Source organism: Gracilinanus agilis, chromosome 2, assembly GCF_016433145.1.
Source record: "Gracilinanus agilis isolate LMUSP501 chromosome 2, AgileGrace, whole genome shotgun sequence".
Lineage (NCBI taxonomy): Eukaryota > Metazoa > Chordata > Mammalia > Didelphimorphia > Didelphidae > Gracilinanus > Gracilinanus agilis.
Window position 1 is genome coordinate 370,195,092 of NC_058131.1, and position 21,903 is coordinate 370,216,994.

General features: G+C 40.6%; 1 protein-coding gene across 6 annotated transcripts in view; it reads right to left on the reverse strand.

The window, feature by feature from the left end:
- The window catches only part of TENM2 (teneurin transmembrane protein 2), a 1,052,113-nt gene that overhangs the window by 46,637 nt on the left and 983,573 nt on the right, over positions 1-21,903 (reverse strand). For all 6 annotated transcript variants that reach the window (XM_044661706.1, XM_044661705.1, XM_044661704.1 and 3 more), the window contains 5 exons: positions 16,754-16,964; positions 11,791-11,910; positions 8,478-8,739; positions 7,452-7,719; positions 4,906-5,049 (listed from right to left, as the gene is read on the reverse strand). In XM_044661706.1, coding sequence (XP_044517641.1) covers positions 4,906-5,049; positions 7,452-7,719; positions 8,478-8,739; positions 11,791-11,910; positions 16,754-16,964 — 1,005 coding nt within the window. The remainder of the gene's footprint in view (positions 1-4,905; positions 5,050-7,451; positions 7,720-8,477; positions 8,740-11,790; positions 11,911-16,753; positions 16,965-21,903) is intronic.

Consider the following 21,903-nt stretch of genomic DNA (forward strand, 5'->3'; position numbering starts at 1 on the left):
CTTTTTCATTCCACTGAAGCTGCTTTCTCCAAAGTCACTCAAAGTCACTCTGAGTTGCCAAATCCAGTAGCCTTTTCCCAAGTTTCATTTTCCTTAACCTCCCTGCAGCCTTTGACACTGTTGATCATTTTCTCCTCAAAACTTTCTGGGTTTTCGGCAAACTCTTCTGGTGGTTCTCTTATTTGATCACTTTTTCTCATGCTTCTTGATGGATCTTCATCCAGTTCATACTCTCTAACCATAGGTATCCCACAGGGTTCTTGAACTCTTTTCTCAACTATTTTACTTGATGACTTCAGAAATCCCCATGGACTTAATTACCATCACTCTATCCTAATACTGTCAGATCTAGCTATTATGCTCCAATCTCTCTGTTGACTTCTAGTCTTGCATTTCCAATTGCCTTTCAGACATCTTAAACTGGATGTCCACTAGATGTCCGAAAGTCCACAAGCTTAAAACTGAATTCACCATCTTCCTCTTGAACTTTCCTCTACTCCTACTTTCCTTATTACAGTAGAGGCAACACCAGCCTCCCAGTCTCTCAGGCTAGCATCCCATTCCATCCCCAAATCCAATTTGTTGCTAAGGCCTGTTGATTTCACCATTGCAACATCTCTTGAATTTTCTCTCTCCTTTCCCTTAATACTGCCATTGCTCTAATGCAGGTCCTCATCACCTTACTCCTGGTTTATTGCATGCTGGTGGGTCTGCCTGCCTCAAGTCTCTCATATTTCAATTCCTGCAGCTACTGAAGTGATTATCTTAAAATGAAGGTCTAATCTTCCTGTTGCTTACAGGATGAAATGCAAAATTCTTTGTTTGGCATTCAAAGCCCTCCATAACCTCTTACCTTTCTAGTCTTACACCCTATTCCCTAAAACATACTCTTTGATCTAGTGACACTGTCTTCCTTGCTTATTCACAAATAAGATATTCCAACTGCTGACTCTTGGGTATATATCTGACTGTCCTCTATGCCTGGAATGATCTACCTAAAATTTTTCCTGATTTCCTTTAAGCCTCCAATAAAATATCATCTTTTACAGGAATCCTTTCCCAACCTTTCTTCTATTTCCTTTCCTTTGTTAATTATTTCCAACATATATACTCGTCATATATATATGTAGAGAGAGAGAGAGAAAGAGAGAGAGAGAGAGAGACAGAGAGAGAGAGAGAGAGAGAGAGAGAGAGAGAGAGAGAGAGAGAGACAGAGACAGAGACAGAGACAGAGAGAAAGTGAAAGTACAAGCGAGCTTGTTTGTGCATATTTGTTACTAGCCTCATCACTTTCTGGCAAATGGAAGCAGAAGAAATGGAAGTGGTGTCAGATTTTATATTGGGCTCAAAGATTACTGCAGACCATACAAAATTAAAAGATACTTGCTACTTGGAAGTAAAGCTATAGCAAATCTAGGCAGTATACTAAAAAGACCCCTTACTGACAAGGATCCATATAGTCATAGGGCTTTTATAACAACAACTTTATGACTGTGGGAGTTGGACTGTGAGGAAAACCGAGTGCCATAGAATTGACACTTTTGAATTGTAGTGCTAGAGAAGACTTTTGAGAGTATCTTAGACAGCAAGGAGCTCAAGTCAGTCAATAATTAAAGAAAATAATTCATATTATTCACTAATAATAAAAAATACTGAAGTTGAAGATTAAATACTTTGGCCACATAATGAGAAGACCCGATTCTTTGGTAAAGATCTTGAAGTTGGGAAAAGATTTAAGCAAAAGGAAAAGAAGATGGCAGAGGATGAGTGTCATGGAAACAAGGAACATGAACTTGAATAGGCTTTGAGAGACAGTAGAATATAGAAGGACCTGGTGTGCTATAGTCCATGGAGCCAGGAGCCATGACTGAACAACAGCTAAAATTTGCATGCTGTCTCTCCTGTTAGACTGAAAGCCCCTTAAGGGCAGCTACTGTCTTTTGCTTCTTTTTGAACTCTCAGGACTTAGCATTTTGCCTGGCATTTAGTACATTCTTTTTCTTTTCTTTTCTTTTTTTTAATATGTTAATATAAACCCTGAAGCCAGGGTATTAATTAAGGAGCACTTTGTGGAGGGATGAATTTCATTTATTTATTTGTTTGTTTTTTAGCCCATCTTGGAGTCAATACTGTATATTGGCTCCAAGGCAGAAGAGTGGTAAGGGCTAGGCAATGGGAGTTAAGTGAATTGCCCAGGGTCACACAGCCGGGAAGTGTCTGAGATCAGATTTGAACCCAGAACCTCCCATCTCTAGGTCTGGCTCTCAATCCACTGAGCCACCCAGCTGCCCCGCCACTTAGTACATTCTTAATAAATGTTTATTGGTTGGTTGTCTCAGATAGAAAAGAGAACTACTGATGGCCAAATCAGGTCCCAATAACACTACTGGAAGCAGCAGATATTTCCATGACTCATCTGTTTTTGAAAATCCCTACCTTGTTCTTATATCTTAAAGAGGGCGTATTAAGCACTTGATCCAAGAAGGCATTTTTCACAGTTCCTCTTCCTGAGGAGATCATGCCTCAGGTATGCCAGAGGAAGAGACTAGTGGTGGCAAGGCTGTGACCTATTTGAAAAATCTCTCCTCTTCTTTGAGATAAATGAGCCCCAGGTGTACCAAAGAAGGAGGCTATTAAAAAAAAAACCCTTACCTTCTATCTTGAAATTAATATTGTGTATTGTTTCTAAGGTGGAAGAGTAGTAAGGGCTAGGCAATGGGGGTTAAATGACTTTCCCAGGGCCACACAGCTGGGAAGTGTCTGAAGCCATATTTGAAACCAGGACCTTCTGTCTCTGGGCCTGGCTCTCAATCCACTGAGCCACCCAGCTGCCTCAAGAAGGAAACTATTGATTCACATCAACATATACCATAATTTCTCTATTGGAATATCAACTCTTGAAGTAGTGAGCAAAATTTTGCTCTTCTCTTTGTATCTCTAGCATGTACCATGCTTACTTAGTACATGGCATGCATTTAATAAATTCTTATTACATTGATTGCCTAGTGTTCTCCAAATATGGAAATGAGTAATCTTCAATAATGGTCACTGATGTATATAACGGTAATCAACATCATTCTTCATAGGATCATAGAATCAGAGTGTGATGTGACCTCAGAAGCAACTTAGCTCATACTAGTCCCATACCCAAAGGGGAATCCTTCATGTCTATGGTGGTGAACCTATGGCACGTATGCCTGAGGGGGCACTCAGAGCCCTCTCAGTGGACTTGCGTGATATCCTCCCAGCACCGAATTCTCCAGAGTTCACTATAGAATCCAGAGGGATGTGGGGCCAGGCTGCTCCCCTCCCCCTCTCCACAGGCACCTAAGGACATCACCTGCCCCTCTAAAAGGTTCATCATCACTGCCCTATGCTGTCCCATGAAAGTAGGCATCTGGTTTCTACTTGAAGATCTCCACTGAGGGGAGACCCACAGTCTTTAATCATTTAAGAAAGATCTCTTTAAGTTCACTATTCTGAAGTTACTTCTTGCTCTAACACTTCAAAAGATCTAAGATCAGACAGTGAGTATACTAAGGCAGATTAGAAAAAAAAAAGAAATACAATAGCAACACTCAAAACAACACAAAGCATTTTCTGTTTAACTCTTAATTAAATTTACCATAACTGAAGCATTCTGCCAGTATAGCAGTGAATAAAATTCTTTTGTTTCACCCAGAGTGTCCCAAAAGTTTCAGTGCTAGTGTAAGCTATTAATGGAAGCTATTTGGTACAGTAGATAGAGCACTGGACCTGGAGTCAGGAAGATCTGAGTTCAAATCCAACCTCAGACCCTTACTAGTTGTGTGATCCCAGGCAGGTCACTTAACTCTGCCACAATTACTCATCTGAAAAATAAGCTGGAGAAGAAAAATAGCAAAGAAAACTCCAAGAGGGGTCATAAAGAGGCAATCAAGGCTGATAAATGACTAAACAACAAGTAAGCTATTAAAGCTTAAAATATTTTAAACCTTTTATATGTAAAATCTGTGCCAAGGGAGAGGGGAGGAAAGGAAAAGCCCAGTACATGCCATACATGTTACTCCTTTGGAAGTCTCTTGTAATGACTTTTTATATTAGTATCTGGCCCACAGTAGAATTGTGGAGTTGACCCCAGCATTTGGGGGGAATAGATGTAAATATATATATATATATATATGTATATGTATGTATATATATATTTTACATATATGTATATATAAAAAATAAATTATTTGTTCTTATAGGGTACCATTGCTCTAAGCTGTATTCTGTTTTCTAGTTCTTTGTATGTTGTTAACACAGAGAGTTTCTATAGTACAAACATAAATAGTTTTAGTCAGATGTTGGGTCTCTTGGGTGGCATCTAGGTTTTTCGTTCTCCTTGGTGATGTAGTTTACTTCCCCCAAACACAGTGTCCAGAGAAGTGGACAATGAGAGTCAAGGATGAAAAAAGCCAAAGGAATTGGGTTAAGATGTTAGCTGTGGTGGTAGGAACAGAGAAAGAACATTTATTCTGTGGTGACTTTGATTCTCTTGGAAAAAGAAGACAAACTTTTTTGGCAACAAAAATGGGGGAGGAAGAGATTGAATCATTTTAGAAAGCATTCCTTAAGCTAGAGGAACAGGAGATCCTCAATTGCTTAAATGTCAGGGCTATAGAAAGGATTTCAGATTAGGACCTGAACTTTCCATGAGAGTGTATTGGAAAGACCTTGAGATCACATTTCTAGAGCTGGAAGGAACATTGGAGTCCATCCCTTTTATTTTACAGATAAGGAAACTGAGACCTAGGGAGGTTATACGAATCACCTAGGGTCTCACAGGGAGCAAATTACCAGAGGGGGGATTTGAACCTGGGACCTCTGGACTCCACATCCTGTAATCTTTCTACTCTACCATGCTGTATTGAATGAACATACCACTTTTGACATTTAGCATGTGATGCTTGTCCAGAGACCAACCCCCCAGGTTGGAAGGGTCCAGCTCAAATCCTTGAAGCAATGCAGTCCTTTTCTCCCACAGAATTAGACTAGGGCAGGTCTCATATTCAAACCCGACAGAGACTGAAAAAGAGAAGAAGAAAAAAGAGAGAAACAACTCGATTACTTCTTAAACTATCTGACAAGAATGAGACTGTATTCTCTATAATAAAGACTTGGCTCCAAAATCTCACACAAGGAGGTGGGCTGATTGCCTTTTTTTGATGCCACAATATTAAATTCAGATTTCTAGGCTGGACTCAACCTGGAAACTTTACACAGCAGTGCTCTATGGGGACTTGAAGACCTTTCAAATGAACAACTGGCTTCACAAAATGACCCTACTGACGTGGAGGGAGTAGATGAATCATTTAAAAATCTAATAAAACTCGTCTTTATGGTAGGACAGGAGACTACGTACCTCAGCCTGCTGTTCCCTGCATGTATTTATTATATTTTGTGTTATTTATTTTCACTCACCAGGAGAAAAGCCCTTGGAAACATAGCAGCTCATTTACAAGGAGATTCTGGGGGCACCAGCTTGTGTTAGTTAATACACTTTATCCATTCACTCAGGAACCTATAGAGTGCCAGGAAAGGCAAGCACTGGGGCACAGAAGGTCTTCAAATCATTGAAAATCCAGGGAAGAACAAAGGGAGATTAAAAAAAGGAAAAGTAAAGTAGGGTTGGTCTAGGGAAACCCTGATTTGCTGCACTGGGACATCTCCCAAGACATATGTCACATAGCAACAAGCCAGAAGGCATCTCTAACTCCACGGGAGGTGCCCTAGGTGAGCAAATCAGGGCTCACTTCAGCTCTTTAAATTATAATATCTTATCTGTATATATTAGTGAAATAACTCTAGGTGGAAGAAAGGAGAACTGAACGTGGGTCTAACTTGTTATTGTTTTTGGACCTCATTTTTTCTACCTATTGTAATGTAGAAGATGGCAGGATGGAATTCCTGCCATCTTCTACATTACACTATGAAATGGGGAGACAAACTCCTACCTGCCTCCATGGAATGAGTAAAGAATGAATGATATAAATGATGCTAGAGAATTTTAAATTCTTAATAAAGGGGCACCAGAGAGATACCAGTCTCTGTTATTACCATAAGGTAGTGTGGTCTAGTAGAAAGAAGGCTAGATTTAGAGTCTGGAGGAAACCTGGTTGAAATCTCAGCTCTGACCCTTGTTAACTAGATAATCAGGTACAAGTCACTGAAACTCTATGGGCCTGTTTCCTCATCTATAAAATGGGGATACTAATGTTTGCAATATTTATATCACAAGGTTGTTGTGAGGGAACATGCTTTGTAACACGTCTAATGCAATTGAAATGGGAATTTTTTTTAATATTGCAGAAAACTCAATTATATCTAGATAAATTTGCCTTTTTGGAGATTAGCTGAATTATATCCTTAATCCCCAAATAACTTCTGCTTGTCACTTAGCATTTCTCTCCCTGTCTTCAGTTGGTATTTGCTCAGCCAATAAAGGTTCATTTTACTATTGAGCTATGATAGGGAACAGTCCCAAGAATTCCCAGGTGAGGAATACCTCTACCATTGTACACTGGCACCTTTTCCATATTTTATGATATCAGAGAGTTGTTTAGAGTATTTGAGACATTAAACAACTTGTCCAGGGTCACGGCCAGAAGAAATCAGAGATGGGAACTGAATCCATGCCTTTCTGGTTTCTAGGCCAGCTACACCACACTGTCAATCAACTACACCACACTGATATGTGGTCCTGAACAAAATATGATCTTTGAGGCCAGCTGGTGGCTTTAAAAAATGGTATGATAGCCTTTAAAACCAAATGTAAATGTTTTGGGTTCATCTGGACCATGGCGCACCTTCACCAAAAATGGAAAAGTTTTACTCATTATGATGAAAAATTTTCAATTTTCTCAAAGATGTCAAGGCTATTGGTGAAATTATGATAATTTTCTGGATTCTGCCTGATCCAAAAGAAGCCTTCAGAAGTAGGAAAATAAACCAGGCAAGCTGTTTGAATCCTCATGGTACCTTCCTTAAAATCCAGTTATTATAAGGTACTTTGTCTTATGCTTAGGGGATGTGAGTGAAGAGGAAGGGCCAGAAAATTCTTTCAAAGTCACAGAAAGCCTAACCAGGCTTACTTCACTGGGGAGCCACAAAGTGGCCTTGAAGTCAAAATGGTCCTATCCTCTCTGAATTCATCCTTATATCCCCATGTATTTGTTTATTAAACCCTTACCTTCGGTCTTAGCATCAATACTGTGTATTGGTCCTAAGGCAGAAGAATGGTAAGGGCTAGGCAATGCAGATTAAGTGACTTGCCCAGAGTCGAAGTGTCTGAGACCAGATTTGAACCCAGATCGTGCCACCTCTACTTTAACTCTGTGTTTCCATCCACCGAGCCACCTAGCTGTGACCCCCACCATCTGCCATGTTTTTCTTTTTGAAAGTGTTACCCTGGGAAAGAGAGAACTTACCCACAGCATCTGAGAGCCCATACACCCTTTGGCCATAAGCATCTGTCTTATCCCAGATAAAGGTATAGGCCAAATTGGGGGAAGCCTGGAAAGATTTCTGAAATAGATGCCCTTCCACTGCTACCATTAGGTGAACTTTAATGAGGTTCAGAGGCACAGCCGACTGCGTCATGGTGATCTTCAGCAGAGATTTATACCCGGCGGTCCTTGAGCTCAGATAGCATAGCCTCACGGTGGAGCCAGGGATCTCGATCTCTTCATGGAGGACCTGGTGGGAAACACAGTGCAGATAGACTATATCAAAGGAGCCTGGCTGGTGAGCTTCTCTCATTACAGAGGCCTGCTCGCTGGCTCATTCAAAGGAAAACCTTGTGTCACTGGTATTACAACTTTCCATGGCCGAAAAAAAGAATCTGTATCCTGTACTGCCAAGGGATGAGGTTGAGGTTATGATTTTGGGATTAGTAATGATTCTTGGTCACTGTTGTGTTTCTTTTTTAAAAAATCACACTGTTGGCAAAAGATGTAAATATGAATAGCAAGCTTTATTGCTAGCTGTATGCAAGGAGGCCCCAAGAGACTGTAATTATATGAACCTGCAACTTCCATTGACAATCGGTATAAAGCAACAGGGACGTAATCATGTAATATACCCTCGATGGTATTACCAAGGTAGATCATTAAAGAGCCTCTTACCATGTATCTCGGTGACTAACAGAAATAAAAAAGCAATTTGCAGGTGAGGCGTACACATGTATGATATTTTTAGTCTATTAAAAAAGCACAGACACCACCAATGACTCAAAAGGGTCTCTGGGGATTCCGTGAGGGGACAGGAGTCAAGGTTCAAGTTCCAGCACAGGGAAACTTATCCCAGCTCCTGGCTTTGAGCCATCCACCAGATCCTCTCTCGTGGCAATCACTGCTGGGAGGTGAGAGATAGAATGAGGAGGCATCAGCTCTGGCCTGGAATATGGGTTGCTAGGCAGGGCTGTGAAGGATGACTTTGTGACTTGTTGTTCCTACCTGGGTCTCAGGCACGATGGGGTTCCGCCCAGGGGTAGCACTGAAGAAGGTGGACAATGGAGAGGAGATAATGATCGGATCAGGCCGGACAAAGCCGCTGAGATCACAGCTGGGGATGGAATTCTCTTCTGTTTTCATTACAAGTGTGTCCATGGCATAGAAGCTGTTCCACGGAAGCCATACAGTCCTCTCCTGGCTCATAAAAGGAGCTCGCTCAAAATGCAGGGTCAGGGATGCTCCTCCATTGGCAATAAGGTCGAACCTAGAGAGAGATAGAATTCACTTAGATGGGAAGGGTCAGCAGTTCTTTGCAAATCTAAATTCATCATCATCTTTACCTAGGCTTATCAGTTCTGCTTAGAGTGGGCTAAATTTCCATGATGCCAGTTTAAAGGGTGGCATTCTTTGAAACTTTCTTCTAATTATTCCTTAGTCTCTTTCCAATTTAACCCAATTAAAATGAAGTGAGCAAACATTAATTTAGCTCCTACTATATGCAAGTCACATTCACTTTGAGAGTCTAGGAGAAAGGGTTGAGAAACCATTAAGAAGGTCAGTTCTCTGTCTAGGCCAGGAGACAGCTGGAAGGGCCTGGGGCAGGATAAAGTAGGAGCAACCTCTGATTCTGGGTCCAGAAGACCCCGAACATATGCACAAATGCTCTCTGCTGTGGTTCCACTCATGTAGCCTTTTTAGAGCACCCAATTGGAAGATGTTGAACCTTTAGGCATTTTAGCCCTTAGGCATTATTGACATTTAGTTCTTGGAAAAGTCTTATTGATGAATTTTATTTTATATTATATTAACTTCCAATTATAATCCTCTCTCCATACCCATTAAGCCTCCCCTAGTAACAAAGATTTAAAAAGAAAAAAGGGAAAAAAACAGTTCTGTAGTGGTTCCCAAACTTTTTTGGCCTACCACCCCCTTTCCAGAAAAAAATATTACTTAGCCCCCTGGAAATTAAATTTTTTTAAAATTTCAATAGCAATTAATAGGAAAGATAAATGCACCTGTGGCCATCACCTCCCCACTGGATTGCAGCATCACCCACCAAGGGGTGGTGGTGCCCACTTTGGTAATCACTGCTCTATACTCATGGTTCCTCATTTCTTTAGTGAAGGAAGGAAGACAGAGTCTCTCAACTCTTTTCCGGGAGCCAGGTTTAGTACTTTTAATGCCATGGAAATCTATAATCCATAATCCACACAGCTATTAAAGTGAGATTCATAAAGCACGGTCTGAACATGTCAGTGCCCTACTGAACAAATTTCAAATCTTCCTACCACCTCTGGCTTTTAAAACTCTTAATACATTGACTCCAATTTACCTTACTAAACATACATTTTCCCTCTTCCCATAATCTGCAGCTGATTCACATATGGCACTCCTCCCATTGCCTTTGCACATGTCACCCTCCATGTCAGCAATGTCCTCCTTTTTCACTTTTCCCCCTTAGAATTCCTAGTAGCCTTCAAAGTTTAGCTCAAGTGTCATCTTCTACATGAGACCTTTCTTGATCCTCACAGCTGCTGTTGCTTTCCTTCTAAATACATTACTCTGTATTTATTTTGTATATTATATATGCATGTGTGTGTATGTGTTGTTTTTCCCCAATATAATGCAAGCTTCTTGAAAGCAGACACCTAGTATGGAATTAGCACAAAGCTGATACTTTATAAACACTTGTGGATTGACTGAGCTTTATGTTACTGTTCAGTTCATTTTTATTATTTAGTTAATTGTTAAAATTGTTTTCTTGGTTTTGCCAACTTAATTTTGCATCAGTTCACATACATCTTCCTATGTTTCTCTGAATTCTTCATATTTGTAATTGCTTATGGCACTACTATGTTATATTACATTTATATATCACCATTTATTTGGATATTCAAAGGCTTAGAATTGGAAATGAATTCAGAGGCCAGCTAGTCCTGGCAAATAGTATGTATGTAATAGATGCTTTATCTAGTCCAACCCTTTTATTTTATAGATGAGGAAATTGTGATCTGTTCTCCAAATGATATGCACCTACTTCATTTCCAGGTCTTTGCTAGCATAAAAAAGTGCTACAATGAATATTTTAGACCTTTCTTTCCGTCTTTGACCTCCTTGGGGCATATACCCAGCAGTGGGATCTCTAGGTCAAAAGGTAGCCCTCAGACATTATTAGCGAAAAGTATAGTCTGGTTATGAAAATGAAATCATCCAAACCCATGATCCCTTTGCCTGAAGAAAATTTGAGCTTGGCCTCAAAAAGTCAAATCATAGGTTATAATAAAGTGAGAACTTTAATGAAAACAGAATTTCAAGCAGATCAGGATTGCCATCAGAGGTAGGAAAATCTGGCCACTGATTGGTGCAAGAAGGGCTTCTGGGGGTTGGTAGTTTTTGAAATTACTTGCAAGACTAGCCAAGTGCTGGCAAGAATCTTCTTTCTAAAGCCAAGAAAGAGTTTGAATCATTGGCTGTGAAGTACACCCGGGTCTCACGATAGGTCGACTTCCCAGCTTCTGGTTGTGCCTCATGGGAATGATGACATATCTGGTCTTTGACATCCCTCTCCTCACCAGGACTATCATGCTTCCCCCTTGAGCATTCTGGATTGAATCTTGCAGCACATCATTGTCCAAGGCTGGGTAACTTTTTACATTTTCTTTTTCAAGGATATTTTATTACAGCTCCATGTCCAATGGATTAAAGAAACCACAGTACTCTCATTTTGGTCTGGGCTGAACTGGTATGCATTTCAAATCAGACGATAATAGGGAAAGGTTCCTTTCTTCACTCAGCAGGAAGACTTCTAAGTGTATTTAATTAGACTCCTCTGATTACATTCTACCCCCAAAGAAAGAGGAGAGACAACACATCATCAAAAGCCTCAGACGGAGGCAGAGGAGTTCTCAACAGGATGCACAATATCATGTGGCTTCATTCATTCCTTACCTTGCCACCCTGTGCTCCCTTTCATTTTAAGTCATGGGTGGAGTTGGTTTCCAAGGGACTACACTGCAATTTCTCTCCTTTTCCCTCCCACGACCCACTCTCAGGGATACTTTTGACATGACATGGGGGAAAAAAGGGTGTCAGCTTTCTGCAGCCCTGCCAAAGGTTGGCCTTTTTTTTTCTTTGTGCTCTTAGCACTCAATATGTGAAGCAAAAAATAGCTTTTTTGAAGCCTCACTGGTGGCTTGGCCCGGCTGGGACTCCAGTCCGTGTGGGGGTGCCACATGGTTCCAGTAGATAGCACCATCTGTTCCCCGGCATGGGCATCCCATCCTAAGCAGGCCTCGAGCTCCACAGAGCCACTTACGTGCCATCCTGGCGGGTGATGGTGTAGCCGTACTTTGGATATTTGACAAACGACACGTTGACACCGACAAGGGGAGTTCCATCTGTAGTCACCACTTGGCCTCGGATGAGAGATACCAGGCTGAGAGAAAGGAACACAAGGAGGCTTTAGCTACACGTGGGATCCCAAAGCACTGTTGTTTGTCCTACTGTGTGCTTACCTACTGTCCCAAGCCCTGAGTACCTTCAGGTCACAGGGTGAGAATTTCAACATTGATTTCTTACTTTGAACCAAACTGCAGCCATGAGGTTGTGGCAGCTTTTGCTGCTTTCCCTGACTAGAACGGTTGGGATTTTTTTGGCCTTTAAGACCAAAATCTCCTGGGTGTCAGCATCCATGCACCATTCAACCTAGAAGTGAGACCCTGTTTCTCTTTGCCCTTGACACTCTGTCTGGGCATGACTTGACTTTTGCTTGGCCTGTGTTTCAGTCTTCTCGCACTCACTCACACCCCTGCCTCAGCCAGGCACAGGGAGAGCAGCAAGGCAGCATTATACATGGGTGAGAGCCTCCCCATCTGGTTTCTCATTTGTTTTTCACATTTGTGTTTTTGGCTCCAGAAGAAGGTAGCATTGGGAGCAACAGTTATTCTTATCCTCGAGGCTGAAGTGAGAGGAGGGGTTGGGGGAAAGCACACAGAGTTTTTTGATGGGGGTAGAGCTTGTGTGTGCATGTGATTTCTCTCTGTGTCCTCCAAGGTTTTTCTACTGGCATGGAAATGGAATGGTTTCTGGGTTACCTCTAGTTATGTATCTCCTTTCAAGGTCTTTCTCTCTTTTTTCTTTAATTCATCTACCTACTGAAAGAGAAAGAGAGAGAGAGAGAGAGAGAGAGAGAGAGAGAGAAAGGAAGGGAAGAAGGGATGAAGAGGGAGGAGAGAGAGCCTTTGAAATTTCACCCAGATTTTTTTTTCCAGGGTTAGGGGAAAGCATCCCTAAGAAAATGGCTCTAAGTAATAATGACTGGAATGTCATCCATTGTTACTAGCCTCCAACTTAGTGACTGCCCTTCTACAAAATTCCATAAATGTGGAAAGAGACTTCAATGTCCCTTTCAAAGTCTACACAGGGGAAAGGTAGTTTTTTTTGACTTCACAGAGAAGTAGGCTGATAAGAACCCTCATTTCTGAACTGACCCTAGAATATTAGACAGGTCCGCAGCTGTCTCCTTGGCTTTCATAGGCGCTGGGCAATTTGGCAAAGGCAAAGAGATTCTCGACCCTCAAGGTTCCTGGATGGGATCCCAATTTCTGGACTGGGGAATCGAGCCGACTCATTCTTTGCCAAAACCATGTCAAAGTCTGCATGAATTTTGGAATCTGCTCATTCCTGCAATTCCCGGTGCCCCAGAAAGCTGAAGGGATGCTGTCTGGGAGCCCCTCTCTCTGTATTAGCAACACCCCCACTGTTGTTTTACAGACCTTTTTAGTATCTCAGGAATGTTTAGAATGCTCCCATTGACAGTTCTAATTGTCTGCTACTGGCTGAATAACAAATGAATTCCCATTTTTAGCTTGTTCCAACTGCATTGGTAGAGTCTCCTGGTAGTAGAAAACTAATTTGTGAAAATAATCCTGTTGTGCAATCTAGCTTTCTTGTCTTTGGTAGATCAAGATTTCTTCTAGGTCTGACCAGACACTATTTTAAAAATCAGCAATGTATGCTAATGACCCCATGATAAATAGAACCCACAGTAGGAAACCAAAATCCACAGGCATTCACATTTAATATGTATCTTCTTTTTTTAATAGGTCTTCTCCAAATAGAGGTTTTGGTACCATACACTTTCAAAAAAGATACAGAAATAAGATGGGCTGAGTCTCATGTGATTTCTAAGCCATGTTTTTCTAATTTTTCATTATTTCTGGCTTTCTATCTTTTTTCTAAGCAACCAATTTATAGAATAAAATTCAGCAAGACATCCTAACAGTTCGTGTCTATTTATGATTATTGATGTGTAACAATTATCACATTATCTAGATAGTGAGATCTGCTCTATAAATTATAGGGGTATATTCAAGGCATTTTAGTTATTTTTATACTCCATTATCTAGGGGAACGCCTTCTTAGAATTCTTGAAATAATTCTTTTTTACTCCTGGCATTGTCCTTCATTACTTGTCAGATAATAATGCACTGAAATTCACAGTTGTCCTGAACTTCAACCTACATCTAGAAGCAGCAAAACCCAAACATGCCAAGGATATGCTAGAAGGGTATTACACTTCAAGTGGGAGGTGGACTAAGTAACCTCTAAGGTCCCTTTCAGTGCTAAGATTCTGTGATTTTGTATCTCTACCAGATACTGCCCACCTTGCTCCAAAGCATCATTTCAATTACTTTCATTGCTATTTCAATTCTAGAAGCCAGCTATTTCCTGAAAGCAGCATTAATTAGATTGTTCTGAGGACAAAGGACCACTGATAGCCCAGCTAAGACTTTGGGGGGTGCCTTTTCTACCTCCTAAATCATCCTCTTAGCTCATTGTGCCTTTTTCACAAGCAGCTCACTTCTGAAGATGAAAGTCAAAAGGGAGAGAGAATAGTGCAAGTCGTCTAGGGAAGCTGGGTGGTACAGGGTATAGAGTGCAAATCTTCCTGACTCCTCTTTCTGAGTTCACATTTGGCCTCAGACACATACTGGCTGTGTGACCCTGGGCAAGCTTGCCTCAGTTTCCTCCTCTGTAAAAAATGAGCTAGAGAAGGAAAGGCAAACCATTTTCTTATCTTTGCCAAGAAAACCCCGATGGGGGCATGAAGAATTGGACAAAACTGATCAATAACAAATGAAAGTTGCCTAAGAAATGACTCACCATTGGAGAGCTCTCTCTAAGTACAGCCTAGATGGGTGCATATGTATTACATGCAAGTCATGTGGTTCAAAAAAGGTTCCAGGGATCCTCACCCTTGCAAGTCTACCTCCACTTATTCTTCATCACTGGCTAGGAATAGCTGCTGAATTAATTCCTCAAGATTAAGATTTAACAAAGAAAGGAAACCAATTTTTTGACTAAGCTGGGTACCCATCTTTACAAGTTTGAGGTTTCAAACATAAAGTCTTGGTATTATGAAAATAGGAGGAACACAATTGAAGAAAGATATTGAAAATCATCTAAGAAGATTTTAAGGACATCAAATTTCTTTGGAAAACAGAACTGTGATTATTATATCTATATCTAGGTCCAAAGATACATGGACTTCATTTTAGTCCTAAAAGGCAAACTTCAGAATAAGGCTATAAGTACCAGAGAGAAAAAAATGATAAATTTCATGATATTTTGACTCAGAGTGCTTGGAATTCACTTTAATTTGTTCAGATTTAATAAAAATGGATGTGAATTTGAGGGCTTGGGATCTTATGTCAACTCAGAATATGTGACTTGCTCTAGGTCACACAAGTAGCACCTGGAATTTAAAGCAAGGACCTCTCAGACCAAATCCATCACCCTTTGCATCACACTGTGCTGCCACCCAACATCACATGCCACTACAGGAAACAAAGTAGAAATTTATTGGATGAATAGAAGCTGTGAATTTAGAAAAAAAAGATAAGGAAAAGACTTCTTTTTTTTTAAAGGAGTTCAGTATCATAGGTTAAATAAAAATTGAACAAATCCTACTGATAACTTGCATTTTGATATCTTTTTCTAAATACCTAAATATATATCTTTTAAATCCTTACCTTCCATCTTAGAATCAATACTGTACATTGGTTCCAAGGCAGAAGAGAGCTTTGTAAGGGCTAGGCAGTGGGGGTTCAGTGACTTGCCCAGGGTCACACAGCTGGGAAGTGTCTGAGGCCAGATTTGAACCCAGGACTTCCCGTCTCTAGGTCTGGCTTTCAATCCCCTGAGCGACCCAGCTGCCCCCTACCTACACATATATTTTTAAATGAGATAATATATATAAAACAAACTTTAAAATAGAGCATTTGACTTGGAGTCTTAAAAGATCTAAGTTCAAATCCAGCCTCAGAGACTTATTAGCCATATGATGCTGTGCAAACCACTGAACCTCTTAGCCTCAGTTAACTCATATGAAAAATGGGAATGATAGTAGCACCTACTATCTAGGGTTATTTTAAGAATAAAATGAGACAAATTTGTAAAGAGCTTTGCCAAGTTAAATTACTATAAATATGCTATTATTATTATCATTAATTGATCATCTCATTTCTCTTTAAAACTTCTATGTAAGAAAAGAAGGAATTTTCCGTTTTACAAATAGGATTAAGGTAGCTTATTCAATATTACACTGCCAGTCAATGATACAGTTAAGATAAGAATCCTCAGTTCTGAGTTCTAGCTCTGTCATCTAATTTCTGGACTCATAGAATCTTGAAATTAATCTCAAAACTGCTTCTCTAATATTCATAAAGTTGAAATTAGCAAAAGAGAACAAGCTAGAGAGAAAACCACCCCCTGACTTCATGACATTATGTCAGAAGTCAAACAGATTGGTACAATGAAGAAATAAGAAAAGAAAATTCCAAATAATGATAGTGACAATAGCTCCCCATGCTTCCAGAACAAATAAAAAATAGCTGACCATTTGGAAAGGTTAAATGTCTGATTTCTGTTGCTTTTCTAAAAAGCATACTTCATTAAATGGCCAGAAAATCTATGCACAGGCTGGTTTCCCCAGTTTTCACTGCTTCCCATTCTAGGTATCTGCGCTTCCTGAGTTGAAGGCCAAATGGTTACACAGAGAGCAGGGCTCCACCCTGGGGACAACCTGCCCAGCCTACCCTCAAGTAATGAAGACAGCCTTAATGGACCACGACAGGGGGTCCTCCGTGGGGCTGCCTCTGTGCCAAGAGAGAGTATGGAGTAATTGAAAACAATGTTTCCTGTTCAAAGATGAATGGAATCACAATGACAAGTGTCCAACCTTGCTGTCATGACAGGATCAAGAAGGGGAGGGTTACCTGCTGTTGAAGGGGTTGTCTCCAGGAATGATGTGGGTGCTGTCCTTTCCCACTAAGAGTTTGATTCGGTCATAGAAAGACTTCACAGCTGGCAAGCCTGTCTGACCCTGCTGAATGATGTCGAGAGGGTCTCGGGATCCTCGGCAGAGCAGGCTATTGTGACAGGTCGACTGGAGGCAGCAGTCAGGGTCCAAGCAGTCCACCAGACCGTCTGGAATGACAGAAGCAAAATCACAGTCAATTTAATCTCACCACACAAAGCTACTCGATGACCTTGTTGTCATTAGAGAGCCTTTATCAGGAGCCCATTTGTTTGTGGCATTACCTAAAGAAAACTACCTATGAAGAAATTTTAGCTACAGGTATGAAAGGGGATGGGGGAATCACAAAAAATGGAACTCCCCAGGATTCCTCAAACTTTATGTTAACCAAGAACTTCACTATCTCCTCCAAGCACTTATCAAGCTGCCAATAAGTTACAGAAGTGAGTGAAATGTGTGAAGGGCAGATGTATTCTACAGGGGAAATCCTCCAGAGTGGTGAAATGGTTAAACTGGACAAATAGCTTAGCAAATTCTGAATTATCAAGAGTTAGCTAAGCTCTCTCTCATACACCTCCAATTGGTATATTTCTTTTAACAATGACATTAAATTTTGATTTCTAGTGCTGCCACTTGGATTTTACATTGCTTTCATGTTTTTGCATATTGTATCCTTAGAGCTTAGCACAGTGCTTGGTACATAATGCTTGTTGATTGACTATTTGAACTATATTGCTCATCTCTTCCCTATCTAGAGAGCCATCCTTTAGGACAAAGAATAAAGAAAGAAAGTAGGGGGAAAATAGGTTGAATAAAAGTAAACAGTACAACTGAGTCTGACAAGATACGTGGTGTTTCACACCTGTACTCCCTTACTTCTGTTTTTTTTTAAACCCTTAACATCTGTGTATTGGCTCCTAGGTGGAAGAGTGGTAAGGGTAGGCAATGGGGGGTCAAGTGACTTGCCCAGAGTCTCACAGCTGGGAAGTGTCTGAGGCCAGATTTGAACCTAGGACCTCCCATCTCTAGGCCTGACTCTCAATCCACTGAGCTACCCAGCTGCCCTGTACTCCCTTACTTCTGCAAGGAAGGGAAGAAGATATATTTTCTCATCTCTTTTTTGGGTGGGCTATACAATGGATATATTTCTAAGGATATATTTCACCCCCACCCCACCCCAAAGGTCCTGTTAATGGCATTAGAAAGTGGAATATTCCAGGTTGGAGTTGTTCCTAGAGCTCTCCCTTTAATATTGGCTCATTACACTAGGAGCTGATTGGTCAAACACAGCCTAGCTGAGCCACCAGGCTCAGACAGCAAGCTGCTTGTTATCTAGCAAATTTAATACTAAGGCATTTTTGGCCTAATTAGCATCATAGGAACTTGCACTAGAACCTTGAGTAGCAGTGAATTGACAAACATGTGCATTAGTCTGTTGAATCACAGGCCAGACTCTGCGTTTTAAATGGATTCTAACATAATTCTTTGGCATTACCCTTTTCATTTGGTTTCACTAATGAAATTGAAATATGTAATTTCACTGAAGTTCCACTGTAATTTAGCAATTAATGTACAATTATTTTAAAACATTACCTTCTTTTTAGCAAACAAACAAATTAGGAGGTTGCATGTTTTGACTAGCTTTAAATGATTAAAACTAGCCCCTCATTTTCCACATGGCCAAATGTTTTTTACGTGTCTTGGAATACATTTAGATTTGTAAAATTTCTGAGGTAGGAGGAGGGAAGGAGGAAGAGCAGTGCGCATGGTCACTTCAACTTAGAGACTTTTCAAATCAAGTATCTGAACATCTCAGCTGGGAACACTGGTGGAACCTGCCAAATTCCTGGAGCCCAGCAACATCCAAATACATGAGATAACACTGGAGAATTGTGGTCTTACAGCTGATAATGTGCGGATACTTTACTTCTGATCCCTGGTTAGATAGGCAAATAAATGGACAGTACTTGGAGGAGAGGAGGAGGAGTTAAAGTAGGAAGAAGAGGAGGAAGAAAAAAAAGAGGAGAGATGGAAAATGAGTAAGGAAAAGAGAGAGGAGGATTAAAGGAAGGGAAGAGAAAAGGAAGATGAGACAGGAGATGGAGGATGAATAAAGGGAAAGAAGAAAAGGAATAAGGAGGAGAGAAGGAGGTAGAAAAGGGTGAAGAATGATAGAGGAGGAAGAGGAAGAAAAAACAGAAAGAAAACCTACAGCATTTTGTGTCTAACATTAGCTCCTGTGAACTGTCCTTAGCTAGAAAGAAGGAACCTACAATTGAAATGACTGCTTCTGATTTAAAAATAACCTGCTGAGATATGTTGGCACTGTTTCATTCAGCATTCACAGAAACTTCTTAAGTTAGAAGAACTCCATTGTTGTTAGAGTTATAGATTTCTTTAAGGTCAGCGGCCTATTCCCATTAGGAACTCCATCCATCTTAGATGCCCTTTCCATCCCGAAGCTGGGAATTTTTTTCCTCTAGTCCATTTACCACCCACTCTATATAATCAACGTGAGGACATCATCGAGCTCAGATAATAACTCAAGACAGTTTTCCTATTAAGCTCTGAACCCTCCCCCCACCCACAGTGTCCTACGCTTTCTGGGTTTGTGACACCTTCAAAACTGTGAACTTCAAATTGCCCCACTGTTTAGTTTGTTCAGTGCTTTTATTCAGGGGACTGTCAGTCAAGAGAAATCCTATCAACACATCAGAAATAGCAGAAGCAAAAAATAGGATATAAATTACTCCCTTCTACAAATTTACATTTACCTGTTCAAGATATTGCACATTTTTTGGTTATGTCTGTTATTATGTGTGAGCATATGTTATGTCTGTAATGACCTCATCATGCAGCATGATTACGGGCTGCTGTCACTGAACACTTTTTGACGACACTGTGAACTTTAAATTGGCACACCAATCTCCCAGTGGCCTGTCAGTCATGAGAATCGCATCTTTATGCCAGCAAGCCCCCTTGGATATAGTCTGACATCGCAATCTTCAGTAAATTACCCTGTCACTGCCAATCTTGCAGTTATCTCGCAAACAATCAAGCAGGCAATCAAACTGTTCTGAATTGCCAGTTCAGGACCTGAGAGGCTAGAAACGTCTCCATTCAATAGCAGCAAGAAAGCTGCACAGCGCTCCTTTGACATTGGATGATTTATTTATTTCTTTTTCTTTCTCTCTTTTTCTTTTTCTTTGGTACGCATGCGTGGAACTGTGTTGGGGGAGGGGTTGTTTATGCTCCCAAGTTCCCACAAAGGACAAAAACTTCAGTTTCCAGAATGAGTCCTCTACTGCTCATCTTCCTCCCCACCGAAGGCAACATGCTGAGGCTTACTATTTCCCTTTTTCCTTCATGCCACTAAAAGCTAGATGCTGTAAGGAGAAATATCAAGGTACTTTTTACCAGAACAGGAGCTAAATCACAGTCCTGGCTGGGATACGTCTGGTAAACAGCATGTGCTAATTGTAATGGCAATTTCTGAGAAATATGGAGTGGAAAAACTTAGTAGGGATTAATTGAGAACATTCCTTCTTACATCTCGGAGAAAAATGAGAATATTTTAAAATCGTTTTTAGCTGCACAAAACTGAAATACAATAATCAAACAGAACCACATGGAATCCCATGTTGCAGTGAAGTAAATCAGCACCTAGGACAGTGCTCTGCATGCAGTACTTGGCTAACCAATGGGCTTTCCCCTCCTCCCCCAAATCCTTACCTTTTAAGCATCAATATGAGTATCAGTTCCAAGGCAGAAGAGCAGTAAGGGCTAGGCAAGTAGGGCTAAGTGACTTGCCCAGGGTCACATTTGAACCCAGATCCTCTCAACTCTGGACTTGGCACTCAAACCACTGATCCACCTAGCAACCCCTCAATGTTTGTTGACAGATTCCTGGGTGACCTGCTTCTACTGTGTAGGCTACTCATTTCTGCCTATATCATGCATTTTTTCCTTTTCATAAAGCCAGGAGGGCCTTCAGAAGTAATTTAAGTAAAAAAAGAAAATATTAAAAAAAAAGAAGTCATTTATTCTCTTCCCTTCTCTTCCTGATCTGATATTTGCCTGGTCTTCAGATCTCCCTGTAATCTCTCCCATGCAATGCATGGACTAGAGTGATGGATACAGTCAGTAAGACAATTTGAGATATTTGTTTAGTCAGTCTATTATGCCTGAACTCCATTGCTGCCAGATATCTTATAGCCCCACCCATCCATCTTAGAAATTCATTTTCAGATATTTTTTTAGTTTTGTGAGGTAGGATGGACAGCTCAATAGCAAAGCCCTGGCTCTGTCATGTAACATACCACTCTACCTTACCCTAAGTAGTTGTTGTCTTACTATAAGCTTATCAATCCTACTATCCATGTTGAATGCCTCCAGAATGCTTAGACTCATGAATCTAGAATCAGGCTTTTATATGGAGCAGTGAAGGGATATTTCTTTTTTGGTCCTATCAGGACTATATCTTTTTTTTTAAACCCTTACCTTCCATCTTAGAATCAATGCTGTGTATTGGCTCCAAGGCAGAAGAGTAGTAAGGGCTAGGCAACTGGGGTTAAGTGACTTGCCCAGGGTCACACAGCTGGGAAGTGTCTGAGGCCAGATTTGAAATCAGGACCTCCCATCTCTAGGCCTGGCTCTCAATCCACTGAGCTACCCAGCTGCCCCTCTATACCTTTTGTATGCTAGGAGAAGAGGAAATAAGAGGGGTTTAACCCCTCTGGAAACTCTGCCCAGATGTATTGCATTCTGAAGTTTTGCCTAGACTGCTTTAAATTAGCCATGTAACAGAATTCAGAGCCATGTAACTTGACTCCTGAGGGTTAATAAGGAAACATAATTCTTTCTTTTCAGTAGAAGGGTGGCATATTGTGGGCATAGGATGAGGCATGAGCTATCACACATGCTTAATGGGTTTACTTTATATTTTGTTACAAAGAAGGGTACTTATGGGGATAATAATGGAGATGATAGTAATGTTAAAAAGGAGCATTAATAAAGAAAAGAGAAATCAGGGATCTGAATTATTATTTAAAATAAGAATTTTTATTCCCATTCCCAGTTAATATCTGAAAACACTAAAAAATTTGTAGC